The following is an 18,910-nucleotide window of genomic DNA, read 5'->3' as shown; positions in this document are numbered from 1 at the left end:
CCAGGTTTACCCTGGTGCAGCCTCACTTTTTTCAATGGGGAACATGCCTCATTTTCAGGAGGAAAGATTTAAAAGGCTTTTTTAAGCCTTTCGGTGGCCAGGGAACAGCTTTGGAGGCACCGTGGCAGTGCATCAGCCATGCCGTCTCTGGCCGCCAAAAGGCCAGAGGAATGAGCTGTAATGAGCTGTAATTTAAAAAGACAATTAAATAGAATTCACAGAGTTCAGACTCATGTATTTCTCAGGGTCCAGTAATGTCAATGAAGAATTAATGCCATCTGTGTATGGAATTTGGGGGCGGGGACCATATGATCTTTCTCTAAGCACTGAAACATAAGGGGTTCTTCAGAATGCAGCTTTAGCCTCTACATGCACTAAATTGTTTCCTATCCTTTTATTTGTGTATGTAACTTTTTATAAGATAATTCTGAACAGTGGCAGTCCAATCTGAAGAACAAGAAATCAAGAAATGTAGAGAACAATCCAAAGTACTGCAGGTCTAGTTCTGTGTACCTAAGGGGGCTTCCAACTTGCATTTCTTGAACATCATTGCCCATGACTTTCAGCAAGCTGCTTTTGAAACTGTAATAAGTTCCAAAACAGTTTGTGATTTTGCATGATTATCTGCTGTTAAAAGAAACTGTATGCATTCAAGCCCTTCAACGTGCTTTTCAAACCAGACAATAATTCTTCGCTACCATTAACTTTGTAAGCTTTAGACAGCTGAAAGAAAAGGAAAAAAAACACCATAATATATGTAAATTTCCTTATGTTCTACCCCCCAAAACTGAACAATTCTTGCAATTCTCTTTGCAGAATGATAAATCACCAGGTCGCTCAACAAGTCGGTCAAGTAACATTTCAAAGGTAAGTTGAATGTAATTCCCCGGAAGACCAATTGTGATGTCTCTGTACTGTTTATACTGTATTCTGACACACAGTTACTGAAGATACTGGGATAAAACATACATAAGAATGACTGCATATTGTGCTTTCAAACGCAGTATTACTATTGAAGTAATTATTTTTTGCAATTCATTGTTATTTTTTCTTTTTAAATGAGTAGTATATGTGATCTTGTTAGGCTTTACATTCAACACATAGTTTGTTTTAAATGTTCATATCCTACCTCTCCCCCTAATAGATTAATGGTGGCTTAACACAATGGAGCCAATTTTTTTTTAAAACACAGCAATGAAATACACCCCCCAAATACATTCTAATATGCCTAATAATGCATTTTGTTAATACTGAAATGTTGATGGGCAGCCCATTCTTGAAAGGGGGGCTGAAACTCCTTTGGGGGAGTTAGTGTGAACTAGCACCTACACCGGTGTGAGGGCAAACATTCTGGTGTCGTGGTGCTGCCACCAACGCAGCCATCCTAGCAGGGCTTTCCCAGAAGGGGGGGAGTATTCCCGGGGCATTCCCAGGGGTGGAGCTGCCTTTAGGCAGCTTCCACAGCCCTTTTGCTCTGGGAATGCCCCCTTGAGCGATGGTGGTGGGGCTGTGCCACCTTTTTTAGTGGCGCAGCCTCGCTTTTTTCTATGGGGCCTTTCCCCCTTTTCCTTTAATTTTATGTTTAAAAAGGGTTTTTTGTGTGTCCACAGGTCAGCCCTGGTTATTATTTGGATGGGAGACCACCTAAGAATACCAGGGTTGCTATGCAGAGGAAGGCACTGGCAAATCACCTCTGTTAGTCTCTTGCCTTGAAAACCCCATAAGGGGTTGCCATAAGTTGGCTGTGACTTGATGGCACTTTACACATATACACAATTTAGAAGGATTTATTTATTCATTTATTTATTTTATTCGATTTCTATCCCGCCCTTTTCTGACTATAGTCAGGCTCAGGGTGGCTAACAACCAGGAATACAATCAATTAAAATAGTATATTATAGTTAAAACCTTATTAGCGTTAAAAATCCAGTTGGCGCCCTTAGCATTGAAACTACAACGGGGAATGCTATTATCTGCTTCAGATTGCTTCTCAATTTGTAATACCGTAGCTAAGAAGCAGATTTTCTTCTAAATATTTTTTTAATCAGGTTTTATCCAACCTACATATTAGCAATTTTGTAACTTTTTTCTTAATGGTTTTTGGTCTATACAAAGCATCCAGGTAGTGGGAATGTACAATAAATGAGAATTCTGTTTTCAAAATGTTACACTGATGTGTATATATATAATATTTTTGAACAAGAGTAGGTGGGGTTTTGATAAATGAGGTGTCTACTGTTGGAAGAGGGAGATGACACATCATATGTTGCTTAAATTAATTTTATGACACATTTTGATAACATTTCCATGATAAAGAATTCTGAGCATCTTGCTTAATATTGTTTGTCATCCCAGCATTTCTGATGGTGTATCTACCTGAAGTGGCAAAGATCAGCAGAGCACCATAGTGTCTTACAGACTACCGTATATACTTGCGTATAAGCCGAGTTTTTCAGCCCAAAAAAAGGGCTCAAAAAGCCGAACTTGGCTTATACGCGGGTCAATACGGTAGAGGATGGAGGAGGGAGGGGGAAACTTACCGCCACCATCACCGCCGGGCCCACGCACCTTTCCCCGGCCGGCAGCGACCTGGGGGCGCCTCCTGCAGGCCCAGGAAGGCCGCACCGCCGCCGGGCCCGCGTGGCTTCCTCCGGCCGGCAGCGGCCTGCAGGGGCCTCCTGCAGGCCCAGGAAGGCCGCGCCGCCGCCGATTCGCCGCCTCTCCCGGTGAGTAGGGGGTTCAGGGGCTCTTCCCCCTCCCCCCCTTGGATGGCACTGGGGTCGGGGTGGGTCGGGAGGGCCCGGGAGGCCGGCGGGAGGGCGACCTGGGGCAGGGGCGAGATCATCCCTGTGCTCTAAAATGGCAGCCGCCATTTTAGAGCTCTAGTTATGCCAATAACTCTACTGTACATAGTAATGATGCAAATAAAACAGTAGTAGGCAAAATTGAATGAGACAATAGGCAATGGATAGCAGGCAGCAAAACAGCAAAGGCTGTAACTATATTACAAAGAAATAAATGTACAAATGAAGCAAACAACAAGGGTTACAAAGCAAGGAAATAACAACGTCAAGAAAAAAATCAGCTGGAGTTGCTGATAATAAGTGCAAAAAAGTTCATGTAAGACATAGAGTCATATTTTAGTCAATATCAATGTCAATGTGTCTTCAGGCAGCGGAGATACAGATGGTAACATGGCTCCGGACGTATTCCAGCGTTTTCACTACAAAAGTAGCTTCATCAGCCAAAAGGCTTAATATTACTATTCCTAGGATTAAAGTGGAGCTCCCTGATGGGCTGCTATCTTGATAAATCTTGTGTGGGAATGAATTAAAAGAATTTATCCTGTTGAATTTAGATTATTTTTGAGATTGAGGGTATTGTCCTTACAACATAGATAGTGGAGTCCTGGGAGGGAAGGGCTTTGTGGAGGCATGACCCCAACGCTGGCATAAGTGCCATTTAAGGCAGCGCCGGGTCAGTTACGCCAGTGTCAGGGACTGGTGTGGCAGCACCACATCTGGGTGCTGGCGCAGCCACAGTGGCAGTGTTCTTCCAGCACAAGTGCTCGCACCGGCACCAAAGGGGGTGTTTTTGGGGGTGGGGCTGACATTATTCAACTCCCTAAGCCCTTTCACCCCGAGAACGCCCCCTTTTACCATCATGAATTTATGCCAGCAAAAATGGTGGCATAGTCTCTGAAACTGCATACAGAAGTTACATGGGGGTTAGGGGAATTTTCCTGGACAGCTTGCTTGCCTCGGCACAGCAAACTGCTCAGGAGGCGACATGGCTGTGCTGTTCCCAGCTTCAGCAAAACTACCCCCTGTTTGGATTGCTCTGCCAGTCTCTCTAGATTTTAAATTTGCACAGTAGGAAAAATAATATTATTTCCAGAATGTGTATTTGTATATATTGGCTGAACAGAAAGGTGATAGTCCTTACATTTTATGTGCTTATGATCCTGCTGCTTCCAATTTTTTTGTGAGTACCTGCTTTTGTGTGCGCGTGCGTGCACTGCACAAGGTGTATACCATGTGTCTGATGAAGTCCGTAAAAGCTTGTGTCACTATAAGTTCATAAGTTTTAAGGTGTCATAGAACTCTTTGTTGAGTGGGGGTACATAAGCAATGGCTATGATCATAGCCAGTGGCCCAGCTGTGGAAAGATATACGGGTGGACACATTTCACAGAAGCAGGGCATACCTACAGGCGCTGCCATTTTGGCTTCTGGTTTGGGGGCCCAGCAGGGGGCCCTGCTGGTGGCTGGCAGGATCCAGCTGAGAGTGTGGCAGATGCATTTGGCAGAGGTATGGCATGGCTGCAAGTGTTGCCACGCTGACTTTGGGGGCCTGGTGAACATAAGAAAGGCCTTGCTGGATCAGATCAAGGCCCATCAAGTCCAGCAGTCTGTTCACACAGTGGCCAACCAGGTGCCTCTAGGAAGCCACTAACAAGACGAGTGCAGCAGCACCATCCTGCCTGAGTTCCACCGCACCCAAAATAATAGGCATGCTCCTCTGATCCTGGAGAGAATAGGTATGCAGCATGACTAATATCCATTCTAACTAACAGCCATGAATACCCCTCTCCTCCATGAATATGTCCATTCCCCTCTTAAAGCCCTCCAAGCTGGCAGCCATCACCACATCCTGGGGCAGGGAGTTCCACAATTTAACTATGTGTGAAAAAAATACTTCCTTTTATCTGTTTTGAATCTCTCACCCTCCAGCTTTAGCAGATGACCCCGTGTTCTAGTATTATTATATCTCCCTGTCCACTCTCTCCAAACCATGCATAATTTTATAGACCTCTATCATGTCTCCCCTCAGCCACCTTGTTTCCAAGCTAAACAGCCCTAAGTGTCTTAACCGCTCCCCATAGGACAGTTGCTCCAGTCCCCCAATCATTTTGGTTTCTCTTTTCTGCACCTTCTCAAGCTCTGTAGTATCCTTTTTTAGGTGTGGTGACCAGAACTGTACACAGTATTCCAAGTGTGGTCTCACCATAGATTTGTACAAGGGCAGTATGATATCAGCAATTTTATTCTCTATTCCTCGCCTAATTATAGCCAGCATGGAATTTGCCTTTTTTACAGCAGCCACACACTGGGTTGACATCTTCATTGAGCTATCCACTACCACCCCAAGATCCCTTTCTAGGTCTGTCCCTGCCAGCACAGATCCCATCAGTGTATATGTGAAGTTGGGATTTTTTGTCCCAATATGCATCACTTTACACTTACTCACATTGAATCTCATTTGCCATTTTAATGCCCTTTCTTCCAGTATGCAGAGTTCCTTCTGGAGCTCTTCACAGTCCGATTTTGTTTTAACCACCCTAATAATTTGGTGTCATCTGCAAACTTGGCTACTTCACTGTTTAACCCCAACTCCAGGTCATTGATGAACAGGTTGAAAAGCACCGGTCCCAACACAGATCCCTGAGGCACCCCACTGCTCACATCCCGCCATTGTGAGAACTGACCATTGATTCCTACTCTCTGCTTCCTATTTTTCAGCCAGCTCTCAATCCATAAGAGGACTTGTCCTCTTATCCCGTGACTATGAAGTTTGCTTAGCAGTCTTTGGTGGGGGACTTTGTCAAAAGCTTTTGGAAATCCAAATACACAATATCCACAGGCTCATTCCTGTCCACATGCTTATTGACGCTTTCAAAAAACTCTAATAGGTTAGTGAGACAGGACCTACCCTTACAGAAGCCATGTTGGGTTTTGCCCAGCACACCTTGCCCTTCTATATGCTTGAAAATTCTATCTTTAATAATGCTTTCCACTAATTTACCCGGAACAGACGTTAAGCTAACTGGCCTGTAATTACCTGGGTCCCCCCTGGAACCTTTTTTATAAATGGGTGTTACATTGGCCATTCTCCAGTCCTCTGGTACAGAGGCTGATCGAAGGGACATATTACATATATTTGTTAGAAGTTCAGCAATTTCCCATTTGAGTTCTTGAAGAACTCTAGGATGAATACCGTCTGGTCCCTGTGACTTGTTACTTTGCAGTTTGTCTAGACTTCCTGCCTTGTTACCTCTATTTGCCTCAGTTCCTCCTTTTCCTCTCTCCAAAATCTCTGTTCAGGAGAAGGAATCTGCCCTGTATCTTCAACAGTGAAGAAAGATGAGAAGAATTCATTTAGTTTTTCAGCAATCGCTTTATCCTCCCTTAGAGTTCCTTTACTCCCATTGTCATCCAATGGTCCAACCGCTTCCCTAGCTGGTTTCCTACTCCTAATATACTTAAAGAATTTCTTATTGTTTGTTTTGATGTGTTTAGCAATATGCCCCTCAAAATCTTTTTTTGCATCTCTAATTATCTGCTTGCATTTCCTTTGTGCAAGTTTGTGTTTGCTTCTGTCGCCTCATTTGGGCAGACCTTCCAGTCTCTGATGGAAGACTTTTTTTCTCTAATTGCTTCCTTCACCTTACCTGTTAGCCATGGTGGTGACCTTATGGACTTTACTACCTTTCCTGACCCGCGGTATACAAGTTAGCTGAGCCTCTAGTAATGTGGACTTGAGAAACGCCCAAGCCTTTTCAAGAGATTTAACCCTCCTAACTGTTCCTTTCAACCTTACCAGTTTTCTCATTTTAGGAAAGTTCCCTCTTTTAAAGTCAAAGGTAATTGTGTGAGATTTCCCAGTCATTTTCCCACTTACATCTAAATTAAATTTGATGCCATTGTGATCACTATTGCCAACTGGCTCAACTACATCCACATCCCGCACTAAATCACTGGCAGCACCACAGAGTATTAAATCCAGGATCGCCTCCCCTCTGGTTGGGTCTATGACCAACTGTTCGAGGGCACAGTCATTTAGAATGTCTAAAAATTTTATCTCTTTGGCTTGACTGCATCTAGGTTTGGAAAGGGGGTTTGGTCTGCGGTGCCACAGATCCAGTTTGATCAATGTAAACAAATAAAATAAATACAGTTTTTATTACCCAACAGAAGGTGTTGGCTTTCCTTTTTATGGGTCTACATGCAATAGTACATGCTGCACGTTGCCTTAAAGACGTTGCCGTTCTAGCAACTGTCTGGATTTAGTCATTATATCATAACAAATTAAGAACAGCCAGTGATGCAAGACTTTAGTTTGAGCCCCAATTCCAATTTATCCAACTAAGCTTTAATTCTTTGCACCATAGTGCAAGATAAAGAGTAGTTTCGGAGGTATGGTGGAGGCTTAATTAAAGCTTGTAAAATACCCTGAGATATTTGGTGAGATGAGATGGTGAGATGAGATGGTGAGATGAAAGAGTACATTGAAGGGCAAAGAATCATTTTTAATAAAAGCAAAAACACCTCTAGGAAATTGGATTGAATTAAAACATATCCCCTCAGTTTCGTCAGTTGAATTCTAATACCTACATCATATGCTGGCTTTAGTCTCTGTCGAGCTTATTAGCCTTTAAATTTTATGTGCATAGTCACAGGCTTTATTTTCATAAAATTGGAGCTGTATTCTTGAATCTGCCTGTGATTTTAACATAAAAATGACATCTAAAATGCCTCTTTTTATTTACAGAAAAGCTGAAAACATTTGACAGAATAAACCTTATAAGAACTTAAGACAAGAAGAAAAAATAAAAATAGAAAGGAACAGATGAAATGTTGAATGGAAGAGCTGAAGACTGTAGTCCAGCACTCTTCCATCAGGATATTTTTCCTCTATTAACAGATCCTGACTTAGATTCAAAGAGCTGCTTTAGGTGTGCTCAGAGCGGTTGAAAATGCCCAGGGACATTTTTGACTTTCTCGCCATTTTATGTGCAATCTCACAGTTTGCATTTGGGGGGCGGGGGCTTGCCAGTCTTTAGTGATATGCTCAGTGTGGTGGACAGGGTAGGTTCTGCCTCTCCCTAAGAGCGATCACTGAGAGCTGACGAAATGTTGGAGAGACATTTGTAAAACAGCAGTTAAGAACAGCAGTTGGCAGCTGGGAGTTGAGGAGGAAAAGCAGGATGTCTGACTGAGTGAAACTGTGGAGAAGAGCTGCTTATTTGGGGCTGAAAATAGCCAATTTGTAATCAAAAGATCCCAGTTGCAGGAAATAGACCACAATTCAAAAGTTCAACTCAAGTGAAACATTGTAACTTCTACCGTACTTTATCCAGTGTTATGTTAATACCATGAATAAAAGCTAATTGCTTGTTTTGTTTTACCCTATGGGCTGCGTGTCTAAGAGAAAGAAGCATGCACACACAATTTAATATCTTGGTCTATATTGTGGGATATGACTAAACGGTGGCAGCATTATAATGGAACACTGTTTGAGCCACCAACCCCAATTACTCTGTGTGAGTGAGGTCCTGTTTTTTAAAAACATTCCAACTTTTGCATTATAGTACTAGACTAGAGTGGCCAACCTCCAGGTAGTAGCTGTAGATCTCCCGCTATTACAACTGATCTCCAGCCGATAGAGATCAGTTCACCTGGAGAAAATGTCCACTTTGGCAATCGGACTCTATGGCATTGAAGACTCCCATCGTCAAACCCTGCCCTCCTCAGGCTCCACCCCAAAACCTCCCGCCGGTGGCAAAGAGGGACCTGGCAGCCCTACATTAGACCACCATAGTAATTCAATGCTATATTGCCTGCATTCAAAAGCAACACGATTTGAAATGGGCAGAGCACTTCAGGTACAGTTCATAAATAGATTTAAATATGCTGTATGAAACCCCAGTCCCAATATCACTTTCCTTGGAATCGGGATAACAACAGATAAAAATAGGTTTAGAATGGTGATGTGAAAGGGACCTTTATCTCAAACTCTTTTTAAAATTAAAGTTTCATGAAATTAAGTTGGGAGCAGAAGAATGACTCAAATGATTATAATAGTTTCTGTCATATTCTTCCTTTTTTAAGATAATCAAATTTTACAGCATGCTGCTTCTGAAAACTAGGACTGTAGATGCAAACAGCTTGATGTCCATATTCTCTTAAGGACATATGCATCGTGATCATCTTGTGAAGCCCAATTATCATTACAGAGCTCATTTCTCATACATGTCTATTTTTAGAAAATGTCTTAAGAATCTAATGTTACAAACAGTAACCATTGAAAGGAGCCACAGACAGACGGTAGAAGAATATTTTGACTCCAGTTAATCCAGAAAACTGCAATGTGATATGTGTAACTGACACTTTACACGCAACCAACCACCAGGATTCTTGACATTTTCCTTTCCCTCCCACAAACCAAGTAGTCCTCCATGACACGTAGACAGCCTCATTAGAGTTCTAAGAATTCATGATGTGATCTAGAAAAGGTAGAGGCCTTCAGGAAGATTTTCTTAAGAGAGCAGTTCCTTCAAGTTAAGAAGCAGTATGCAATTTTCTGCCAACTGCCAACCCTATTTATAGCAGTGTAAGGTATGGTGCTAGTTCTTGTCCTGGTAGGCATCCTTCCTTACCTTGCAGGCAACCCATGTATTGCAAAGAAATCACAACCAGGAGGGATCTAATACCTGAGAACAGCTTAGCAAGAGCTTGGCCATGCTTGATTCATAATATAAAACTCCACATGATCTCACCATTTTAAAAAAAAATGTACTTGTATTTATTTTAAACATATCTATCTCTTGTGACCCTCAGAAACAGGTAGCTTCAAACAAATCAGTAAGTATATTTAAAATAGAAATGTAAAATAATATAGCAATATTTATCACTGGGAGAATTCTATGTCCCACTGAAGTAAACAGCAAAATGGATCAGAAAGCTTTGGAAGTGTGCACAAGAACCCCCCCACGCAATGTCCACCCTTTGCTCACCGAGACATGTTGACTTGCTGTATCTCCTCGATTCATTTTGTGTACTCTTGATAAAATGGTGCCATATATGTTGAAATATTAAAAACAGGTTGCATATAGTGATACTCAACCTCTGTAATATATGTGGTGCCAAGGACAGAGGAGATTAAGGAAGGAGATTAATATGGTTTGTAATAATAGTCATTGGGAGCCTGGAGATCAGATGGCAGGAAAACAACAACTCTATTTATTCAGAGAGAGAAATTAATTTCCTGAGTATGAATGAAAATAAAGCAGTGGGTAAGCAGGGAAGAAAATTGCAGCACAAAACAACCCTGGCCAAGCTGCTGAACAAGATATGAAGTTGAGAATACTACATCAAAGAGTTACTTTACAGTAACTTTTTGTACCTGGAGGCATGACAGCCACTATCTGTCTGTGAAAGCAGCAGTAAACCTAATAGCCTAGCAAGCTATTGTAAATCTGTTTCCCCACACACCAGATTTTCTGCTTCTGTAGATATTCATTTATACAAGAGAAGCACACTCCAAAGGGGGGCAGAAACAATGTGGTGCTTTCTTTTGAATTATCTTCCAACAGCAACTTCACAAAAAAGTGCTTGCTCTGGCACTGTGTGAATCTGCTGCACCAGCGACAGAAGAGTGGGGAAGTGTCAATCCTCTTCCCGATTGTAGAGTACTTGGCATTTTATCATGTGGATGGCTGTTGTTACTAAGATACCATTATGTGCTTATCATTTCCCAAATGGCTACAAATTCCAAGGACAACCCTATTGAGCTCAGTTCCTTTTCGGATGAAAGAGCACTGGAGACTTATGACATATTTGTAATAGTTGCTTTATTTGTACATATATAAGCAAATCCTTTCACTCATGCAAGAGTGCAGATTCGCCATCCCACATAAGATCCCCAGAGACAGACCTCATACTCCAAGGTTCTTCATCTTTAGTCAACCAACCATTCTGTTTCATGCAGTCGCATCAGCCACCTCCCGTCAGCTGGATGGGTGTCACGTTGTCAAATTCTGATTCCTATTTCATTCAAAAGCACAGAGAGACTCTCCGCTATCAAAAGACCACTAACTAAAAGCTCGATCCTAACCCTGAAGAAACATTGGCAGACCATTATGAGTTATTATAAAATAGCTTGGGGAAAATGTCCAATTTAAATACAATTTTGGCAGGATGCGTAGGCTCAGCAACTTCATCCTTATAGGGGATTGTCATCTGCACACTAGAAAAAATGGCTTCAATCTTAAGAACACTTTCATAGGAGTCTTCTGAGTAAACCTCTTTAGCCTTGCTCCCCAGTGTCCCCAAAGAACATTTACAGTTTTCTTTCTGCAAGCAAGAAAACATCTAGGACGTAAGTAAAATATTGGGGTAAAATTGATCCAGGGAAGCATTGAAGTGGAGTGTTATAGTGGTCAGTTTAGGTAAAGGTCCCCTGTGCAAGCACCGGGTCATTCCTGACCCATGGGGTGACGTCTCATCCCGACGTTTACTAGGCAGACTTTGTTTACGGAGTGGTTATCCAGTGCCTTCCCCAGTCATCTTCCCTTTACCCCCAGCAAGCTGGGTACTCATTTGACCGACCTCGGAAGGATGGAAGGATGGGTCAACCTTGAGCCGGCTCCCTGAAACCAACTTCCATCGGGATGGAACTCAGGTTGTGAGCAGAGCTTTTGACTGCAGTACTGCAGCTTACCACTCTGTGCCAGTGGTCAGTAGCTTGGTGCAAATAATGTGTTTTCAGTGGCGAACACTGACTTACCTCACCACATACAGATACATGCTTGGGATAAGAAACCTCCCAAATATCAACACCACAAATGATTAATAGTGATATATATTTTCTTTTACAGTTTATGTTGGTTTTCTAACACTTCAGTTTAAAGTTTGAGTATGGTGAAACACATACTTGTTACCACAAAGATTGCTTAGTGACAGTTTGGATTTGGGGTGGAGTGGTGAATGCATTTTTCAAAAAAAATTGAAACAAAGCAATCAGCTCATCAAGGAATAGTTGACCGGTAGCCATGCCAATCAATGGATTGCCTGTTGGCCTATTACCACCTCCTTTGTTGACGTAGATCCTTGGATTTCCCTTTTCTAATTGGTAGGAATGTGCCATTTTGTAAGAAATATATTTTCTTTGTGAAATTTAATATTTCTTTTTATACAGTTACTGGTTACACTATCATAGACTTTTTGATACTGCATTTGTTGTGCTTACTTTCTAAAGTTCAGTGACATGGATTGGATACTTGCTTTTAAATTTTGAGCAGGTGAATGTTTGTATTTTATGGCGGTTCTGAAAAGCAGTCACTGTGTTAGCTTCATTAAGGTGTAGGAGAGAAAGTAATGGTTTCTTCAAAGGGCTGTGATGTTCTTCATTGCATGTATTTAAAATTTAGCACACAATAAAAAGAACAAGTTGTTTTATTTTTACTTGGTTCTGTGCCAATTGGCCATGTCTATCAGCTTGACATTTGGTGAGCTGGTCTTCTCTTAATAATAGAGAGACGATAGTGTGCCAATAAAATTCTAATTGAAAACTTAGGTTTATAGCTAACAATAAAAGGTAGATAAAGCGCATCACCAAATACTCATACATTCAAGAGAAGAAACTGTTGTAGCCATTCCCATGGCCTTAGCCTTTTAAAAACATATACTCTGCTGTAGGTCAACAGTAGCCTCCTTCCAGGGCATTGACATTGCTATTTGAACCTGTGCACAGTGTTGATATATGTCTCATATGTTAATCCAGTACTGAATTAACACAGTACCCTTTCTTGCTACTCTAATAAGAGAGAAGCAAACCTCCTTTCAAGTATTGCAAGCACGTTGGGGATTGCCCATTCTCTAAGCTGATTTGAATAGTTCATGCTTGTTTTTCTCCATACTCGAATTTTCCCTTTTATTCCCAAAGAACAAAGTAGCTGAAAATTTGAGACCAGTTTTGTGACCCCTAAGCCCACTGATTTCAAGGGGACAAAAATATTTCAGACATTGTATTTTGAATGAAGATTATAATGGTTCACATATGTCTGACTAAAGTGCAGAGGAACATTTTCGACCTAGTCCTGAATACACTTGATGTGTTCAAACTTTCATTCTAATAAACTGGAGGCAGCTATTAAAATGGGTATGCATATTCCATAGAGCCTGATTTAGTTAATCAAAATGTACTCTAGATATTTATCATGCTTTGAGTACAATAGCTGCATTTCTAACAGTAGCCACTGATGGGTGACTCTTGAACACATGAAGCTGCCTTATACTGAATCACACCCTTGGTCCATCAAAGTCAGTATTGCCTACTCAGACCGGCAGCGGCTCTCCAGGGTCTCAGGTAGAGGTCTTTCACATCACCTACTTGCCTAGCCCCTTTAACTGGAGATGCTGGGGATTGAACCTGGGGCCTTCTGCATGCCAACTCTTGAAGATATATTTCTAGAAAAGAACATTTATATCCCTTCTTTTGTAATGGTTCAAGGTGGATTACAATAATATATTATTATTATGATTAGTACTATTATATATATATATATATCTTCTTGTGTACAAAGAGACTTTAATAGTAACCATGCTGGTATACATCTTAGCCCTGGGACATTTGTCAGCACATAAGTATGACAGAGTTGTCCAAACTGGGCCATCTCTGGCCCACAGAACATCTGGCCTTTGAGCCCCTCCACACACTTCCCCCATCCCTCCTGGGGTGCCTTGGCAGCTGGCAACCTTTGCTGGCGCTGCCTCAGCCTGAGCTGTATACCTGGCTCCTCCCTGTGTGGAGCCTCAGTTGCCCCTGCTGCTGCATTGGTCCCAGCAGGCTCTTGCTGTGGGGGGGGGGGGGTAAGCAGCTGGCACTTACCTTCCTCTCTCCTAGAGTCTGTTAGTGTTGAGACAGCAAAGAAAAAGCATGACAGATCCTGCCCTTGTCCAGGCCACTAAATGATTTCTCAATATGGCCCTCAGACCAAAAAGGTTGATTGTCACTGATTTAGAATGAGACAAGATAGAATGTATGCCTGTGCAACTTCACAAAATGTGGAGGGTTTCCCCCCCATCCTTAAATGTAGATGGATAGGTAACAAATATTAAGCTCTGGAATACATTCAGCTAAAGTTCTATAGCACATGCACTTTTAACAATGCTGGTATGACACTGAGCCAGTAACTTGCACATCCCTAAATTGTGTACACTGTCCATCATATATGAAAATATTAATATTAATATGACCAAATATTAATATGACCAAATATTAATATTACCAAATCAGTTTCATGAAAAGAAAACACTGTCCAGCATATATGAAAATATTAATATTACCAAATCAGTTTCATGAAAAGAAAATTAATGCCAACAGCATAAACTTAAATAAGTCCTCACTCCTTTACACAGTTACATTGACCTCTAATGTATTATTTGCCTCTATTTCTTTCATCTGTATTTTCAAATCCAGTATTTTAAGCCATTTTGATGTGCTGTCTGACTACACTGTGGACACTTGTGTTAGCAAAAGCTGTGCTTGGTAATTTTAGTGGAGTGTGTATTTCATGCTGATTAGATTAGACCTAATAGAGTTATCAGTCCTCATCAGTGTGTGTGTGCTGAAGTTGCTAAAAAAACACTGTGGGGGGGGGGTTTCCTACGTTACTTTGGCTTCTGGCGTTGCACAAATGCGATGAATTTATCTGGACAATGAGAATTCCAATAACATATCATTTCGGTGTGTGATGCTGACTGGAGCAGAGCTTGTTACTATGGCAGCCTAGAAGCAAAAGCTGTTCTGGTACTTAACAATATTCGAGGAAACCCATCCCCCTGCTGTCACTGAGTATAGAAGAAAAAGCATTACAAGTTAGGAAGAAAACAGGCTACATTTCAAACTCTGTAGAGAGGGGACTAAATGCAATTAAAAGTAAGCTTGATTGAGAAAATATGAAAAATTGCAATCAAATTTATCAGCTATTTAATGAGTGGGTACTACTTGGAGTTTGGTCTTATTTTTCGATTACAGATCTTTTGGGTGGAAGTGAAGTATATGTTCCATGGCTGTACTTGCTGCTGGATATATTATGGGTTTTTCTTGCAGCTCTGCTTATATGGTTGATGTTCAGCTGTTTCCTGTGTGGACTTTAGTATAAGTGTAGATTATTTGGAGGTATGTTTCCTTAGGTTCCCTCAATGACTCCATAAGGGCCATGTACAGCTGACATACAAAAATAAGTATTAGTAACAACTTTAATCTTATTGTATATTATTATTTATATGTATTATTTTCCCCACCATCTCTGTACTTTACAGAATAATAAATAACATTTGAATAAACTTTGAGGAAGCATTCCTCCAAATTGATAAAGGCAGGAAATCCATGCAGCATAGTGGCTAAGAGGTGGGGCTCTGAAGCAGAAGGCTGCTGATTCAAATGTAGTTTCTACTTTGAGGCAAGCTGCTCTCTCACAGCCCCATTCCTCAATCTATAATAGTGTTATTGTAAGGACTGCAACAAAATAATGTATGTTAAACACTTTAAATACTCTGAAGTAGTAAACCTCAGCTTTTCCAGTCCTGGGACTACACCTGCAGTACAGTCCCTAATGAGGGACCCCACCTAGTTTTCATTTTTGAGTATGTGAATTCTCTGTTGCACACGTGCTTTCCCTATGTAACATTTTCCTCTCTTTTTCTGTGAAAAATCTCCTGTTGTAATCCTATCAGTTAACACATGCTTTCTGTGTGCCATATATTTTAATTAGTTTCTTTCACATACGCATACTACATTTTCCTGCGTTCTCAACATCTGTTCATACCTTTTGTTCTTGTAATGTTGTAATTAGGCATCTGGAAAATTTAACCCCAGTTTGATGCTTCAAAAAAAAAGATTCCAGTGATATTTTTAAAAAGTGGAGCATTGCTGCTGACAAGAGAGTGACAGGGAAGTGAATTTTTGATTGCCCTAAGATCAACATTCTCCGCAGCCAGCTTCTGCTGGAAATTAAGCTCCTGAACACAATTCTGTACGTCTTGCAGAAAATTGAGTATATAACTCCATATTGAACTCTCATGCCCCTATGCAGTATAACATGTCCAGTGTTCTACAAAGATATGATTTCTGAGCCATATCATCATATTGCTGTATACTGTATTTCCCTACCTTTATGGCATCACAGTTAACATTGTACACATATGTACTTCTTTCCCCATGCCATAATCCCATGTCTTTTTAATGTGAACACTCCCTGAACATATTTTTCCCTTTAACATTTGCAGTCTCCCTCACGTGCATATTTTATCTGTGCTATATCTTCTTGAACCTCTCAGCATCATCCTTTCATGCAAATTAATTCAAGACAGGGTCTGTTCTTGCATCTGTTTTAAATGACCAAACTCTGCAAATTGAAATTGAAAACAAAAGAGAGTACTTGTGGTCATGTTTGAAAGTCATAGCCCTCTCCAACCACAGACCATCTAACCCAATAGGAAGTGTCCTTGACTCGTTGATCTCAGTGCACTACAAACATCAGACACGTCTGGTTGGAGTGGAGGAAGATTTGCTACCCCTCTTCTACAACATTTGCTTCTTCTTCTTTTTTGTCCAAATGGGAAAGAAAGGCAGAAGCATCTCCTAACTATTTTTCACACCAGTGTATTCATTATTCCAATGAATTATCTTGTTCCTGCTTGCTCAACATTCCCCATAAACTGTAGATGCAGAGCTCAATCCTAAGGCGGGGGGGGGGGGGGGAGAATCGTTTTAGGAGATGATGTGACCCTGCACCGGCATAAGTGCCCATTTATATTGATAATGGGCACTTATGCCGGCCTGGGTGCCATGGAGCTGCATGATAGAGGTCTATAAAATTACGCATGGTTTGGAGAGAGTGGACAGGGAGACGTTTTTCTCCCTCTCCCATAATACTAGAACGTGGGGTCATCTGCTGAAGCTGGTAGGGTGAGAGATTCAAAATAGATAAAAGGAAGTATTTTTCATACAACGCAGTTAAATTGTGGAAATCCCTGCCCTAAAATGTGGTGATGGCTGCCAACTTGGAAGGCTTTAAGAGGGGAGTGGACATGTTCATGGAGGAGAGGGGTATTCATGGCTACTAGTTAAAATAGATACTAGTCATAATGCATACCTATTCTCTCCAGGATCAGAGGAACATGCCTATTATCTTAGGTGCTGTGGAACACAGGCAGGATGGGGCTGCTGCAGTCGTCTTGTTTGGGGGCTTCCTAGAGGCACCTGGTTGGCCACTGTGTGAACAGACTGCTGGACTTGATGGGCCTTGGTCTGATCCAGCAGGGCTTTTCTTATGTTCTTATGTTTATGTTGACAGGGCAGTGGTAGATAGATAATGTCCAACCAAGGACGGGAAGACTCGTGGTAGTAAGAAATGATGCTCAGAAGAAATTCCCTCAGCCACACTCCAATGCAGCAGCATCAGGGACAGAGCAGAGGGAAAGCTATTGCTTCCCTCCTGTGGAACTATCTTTGAGCTCGTGCGATTCTATGGCACTCTTGATTAACTCCAAGCACTGAGTGGCCCAGCCTGTCAAGGGAAAGAGAAGCTGTCAGGGGGCAGAGAGGATTGATAAGCTACCCTCAGGCCCACCCAAACTCCAAGCTTCAGTGGTGTAAAGCTTTACATGCATATTAGGTTTTGACTGGCTACTTTCAAAAATTCAGAATCAGTTGAGGCTGTCCCCAGGACAGCTCTTGTGCCTTATTTAAAAGTGGGTTGTCATAAAATACAATTTTGAATTACTGTCTTTAATTATGCTGCTGAAATAATTTGCTGCGATGCAGCAGGCCTCTAGTGTAATTTTCTTTCATTTGAACGGCACTTTAAAAATAAAGCCTTTTTGAGCAAACATCTATTAGAAGAACATTCCATTTAAAGTTCATTATACCACTTCCAAAATAAAAGAGAAGCCCATTGTGTTGCTTATCAAGGAACAGTCTACAGTGATGATGTTAAATGGCCACTTATGATAATCAGTTCTGCCTCTTGGTTGCTGCACTGGCTGCATTTCCGTCCATTTTTATTTCTCGAAGACGGCATTAGAATAATGTCCCAAACCTGGCAACCTTTCCATTTGATGTCATTCCCACAATGGCCTTTTATAGCATTTCGCTTAACTTGAGCTTTGTTACTACATCTATTTATGATCATTTATTAAAGATCACTGTCCTGGCTGGAGATAAAATCTGTTGGAGTTCATTAAATGGGACTCTATAGGAGTCTTACAATCTCATGCCAAGTCACATTTTTCTTCATAAGTAATTTTAATTGATGGTGAGGATTTCTTGCATTTTCTCCTACTAGTCCCAGCAGCCTTGTGTGTTTTCTTATATTTTATTTGTGTTTTAATTTAATTTGTTTATGTGGCCTGATGGATTTCATTGACACTAACACTATCTGGATAGTTCCCCCTCCCACTGCCTGGGGAAACCGGTGGCATGGTACAGTGATGTTCCCATGTGGTGGCCCTAACGAAATAGCATTGAATAGTTCTCTGACTTTGTTTCCTGAAAGAGTTACATCGTACCTGGACAAAGTGTGGGCTTCCAGCATCCTAGGCTTATTGCTGATACTTTTTTTGGCACAGAATGTCACATTTCAGGTACAGAAACAGTATGTATTCAATGTTTTGTAACATATTCACATAAGGGGGGGCAGGCAGCATTATCCTGGTAAGAAAGTAATTTTGGAATTATTTGTGATGGTAGGAAGATATATAATGGGAGACATTAGAGGTACACCTGGGAAGCAAATCAGATGTACTTCCTGTGTGTTAGTATATGGATTGTGTGAGCTGTGTAGATGGGGGTTCAGGTGCACATAATAGAGTAGTATGGATGGAGGCTTTGCTAATCATAATGGCTTCCCAGTGGAGAATCTGTGAACGCCCATAAGGGACTGCAGAATTTACAACGCTGAAATGTTTTCTTTTTGGAAATATCATGGGTTTTCTTTTCTGAGTGTCTGCCCAGTGCTCATTTTGGCGGTCTAGAATGAGAAGCAGATAATCCATTCTTTAATAATGAAGCAATAAGTAGTCCAAAAAGCTGCTGGAGGCAACATGGGTATTCTATCTTTATAG

The 18,910-nt window shown here is 41.3% G+C and overlaps 1 protein-coding gene across 2 annotated transcripts in view; it reads left to right on the top strand.

Annotated features, from left to right (window-relative positions):
- Positions 1–18,910, top strand: part of MARCHF1 (membrane associated ring-CH-type finger 1) — a 163,734-nt gene that overhangs the window by 106,541 nt on the left and 38,283 nt on the right. For both annotated transcript variants that reach the window (XM_056855862.1, XM_056855861.1), the window contains one exon: positions 817–867. In XM_056855862.1, the coding sequence (XP_056711840.1) occupies positions 817–867 (51 nt within the window). The remainder of the gene's footprint in view (positions 1–816; positions 868–18,910) is intronic.

The sequence above is a fragment of the Euleptes europaea genome, chromosome 9, assembly GCF_029931775.1.
Source record: "Euleptes europaea isolate rEulEur1 chromosome 9, rEulEur1.hap1, whole genome shotgun sequence".
NCBI classification, from domain to species: domain Eukaryota; kingdom Metazoa; phylum Chordata; class Lepidosauria; order Squamata; family Sphaerodactylidae; genus Euleptes; species Euleptes europaea.
The sequence above is the reverse complement of the archived record's forward strand: the minus strand, read 5'-3'. Positions and strand labels throughout refer to the sequence as shown.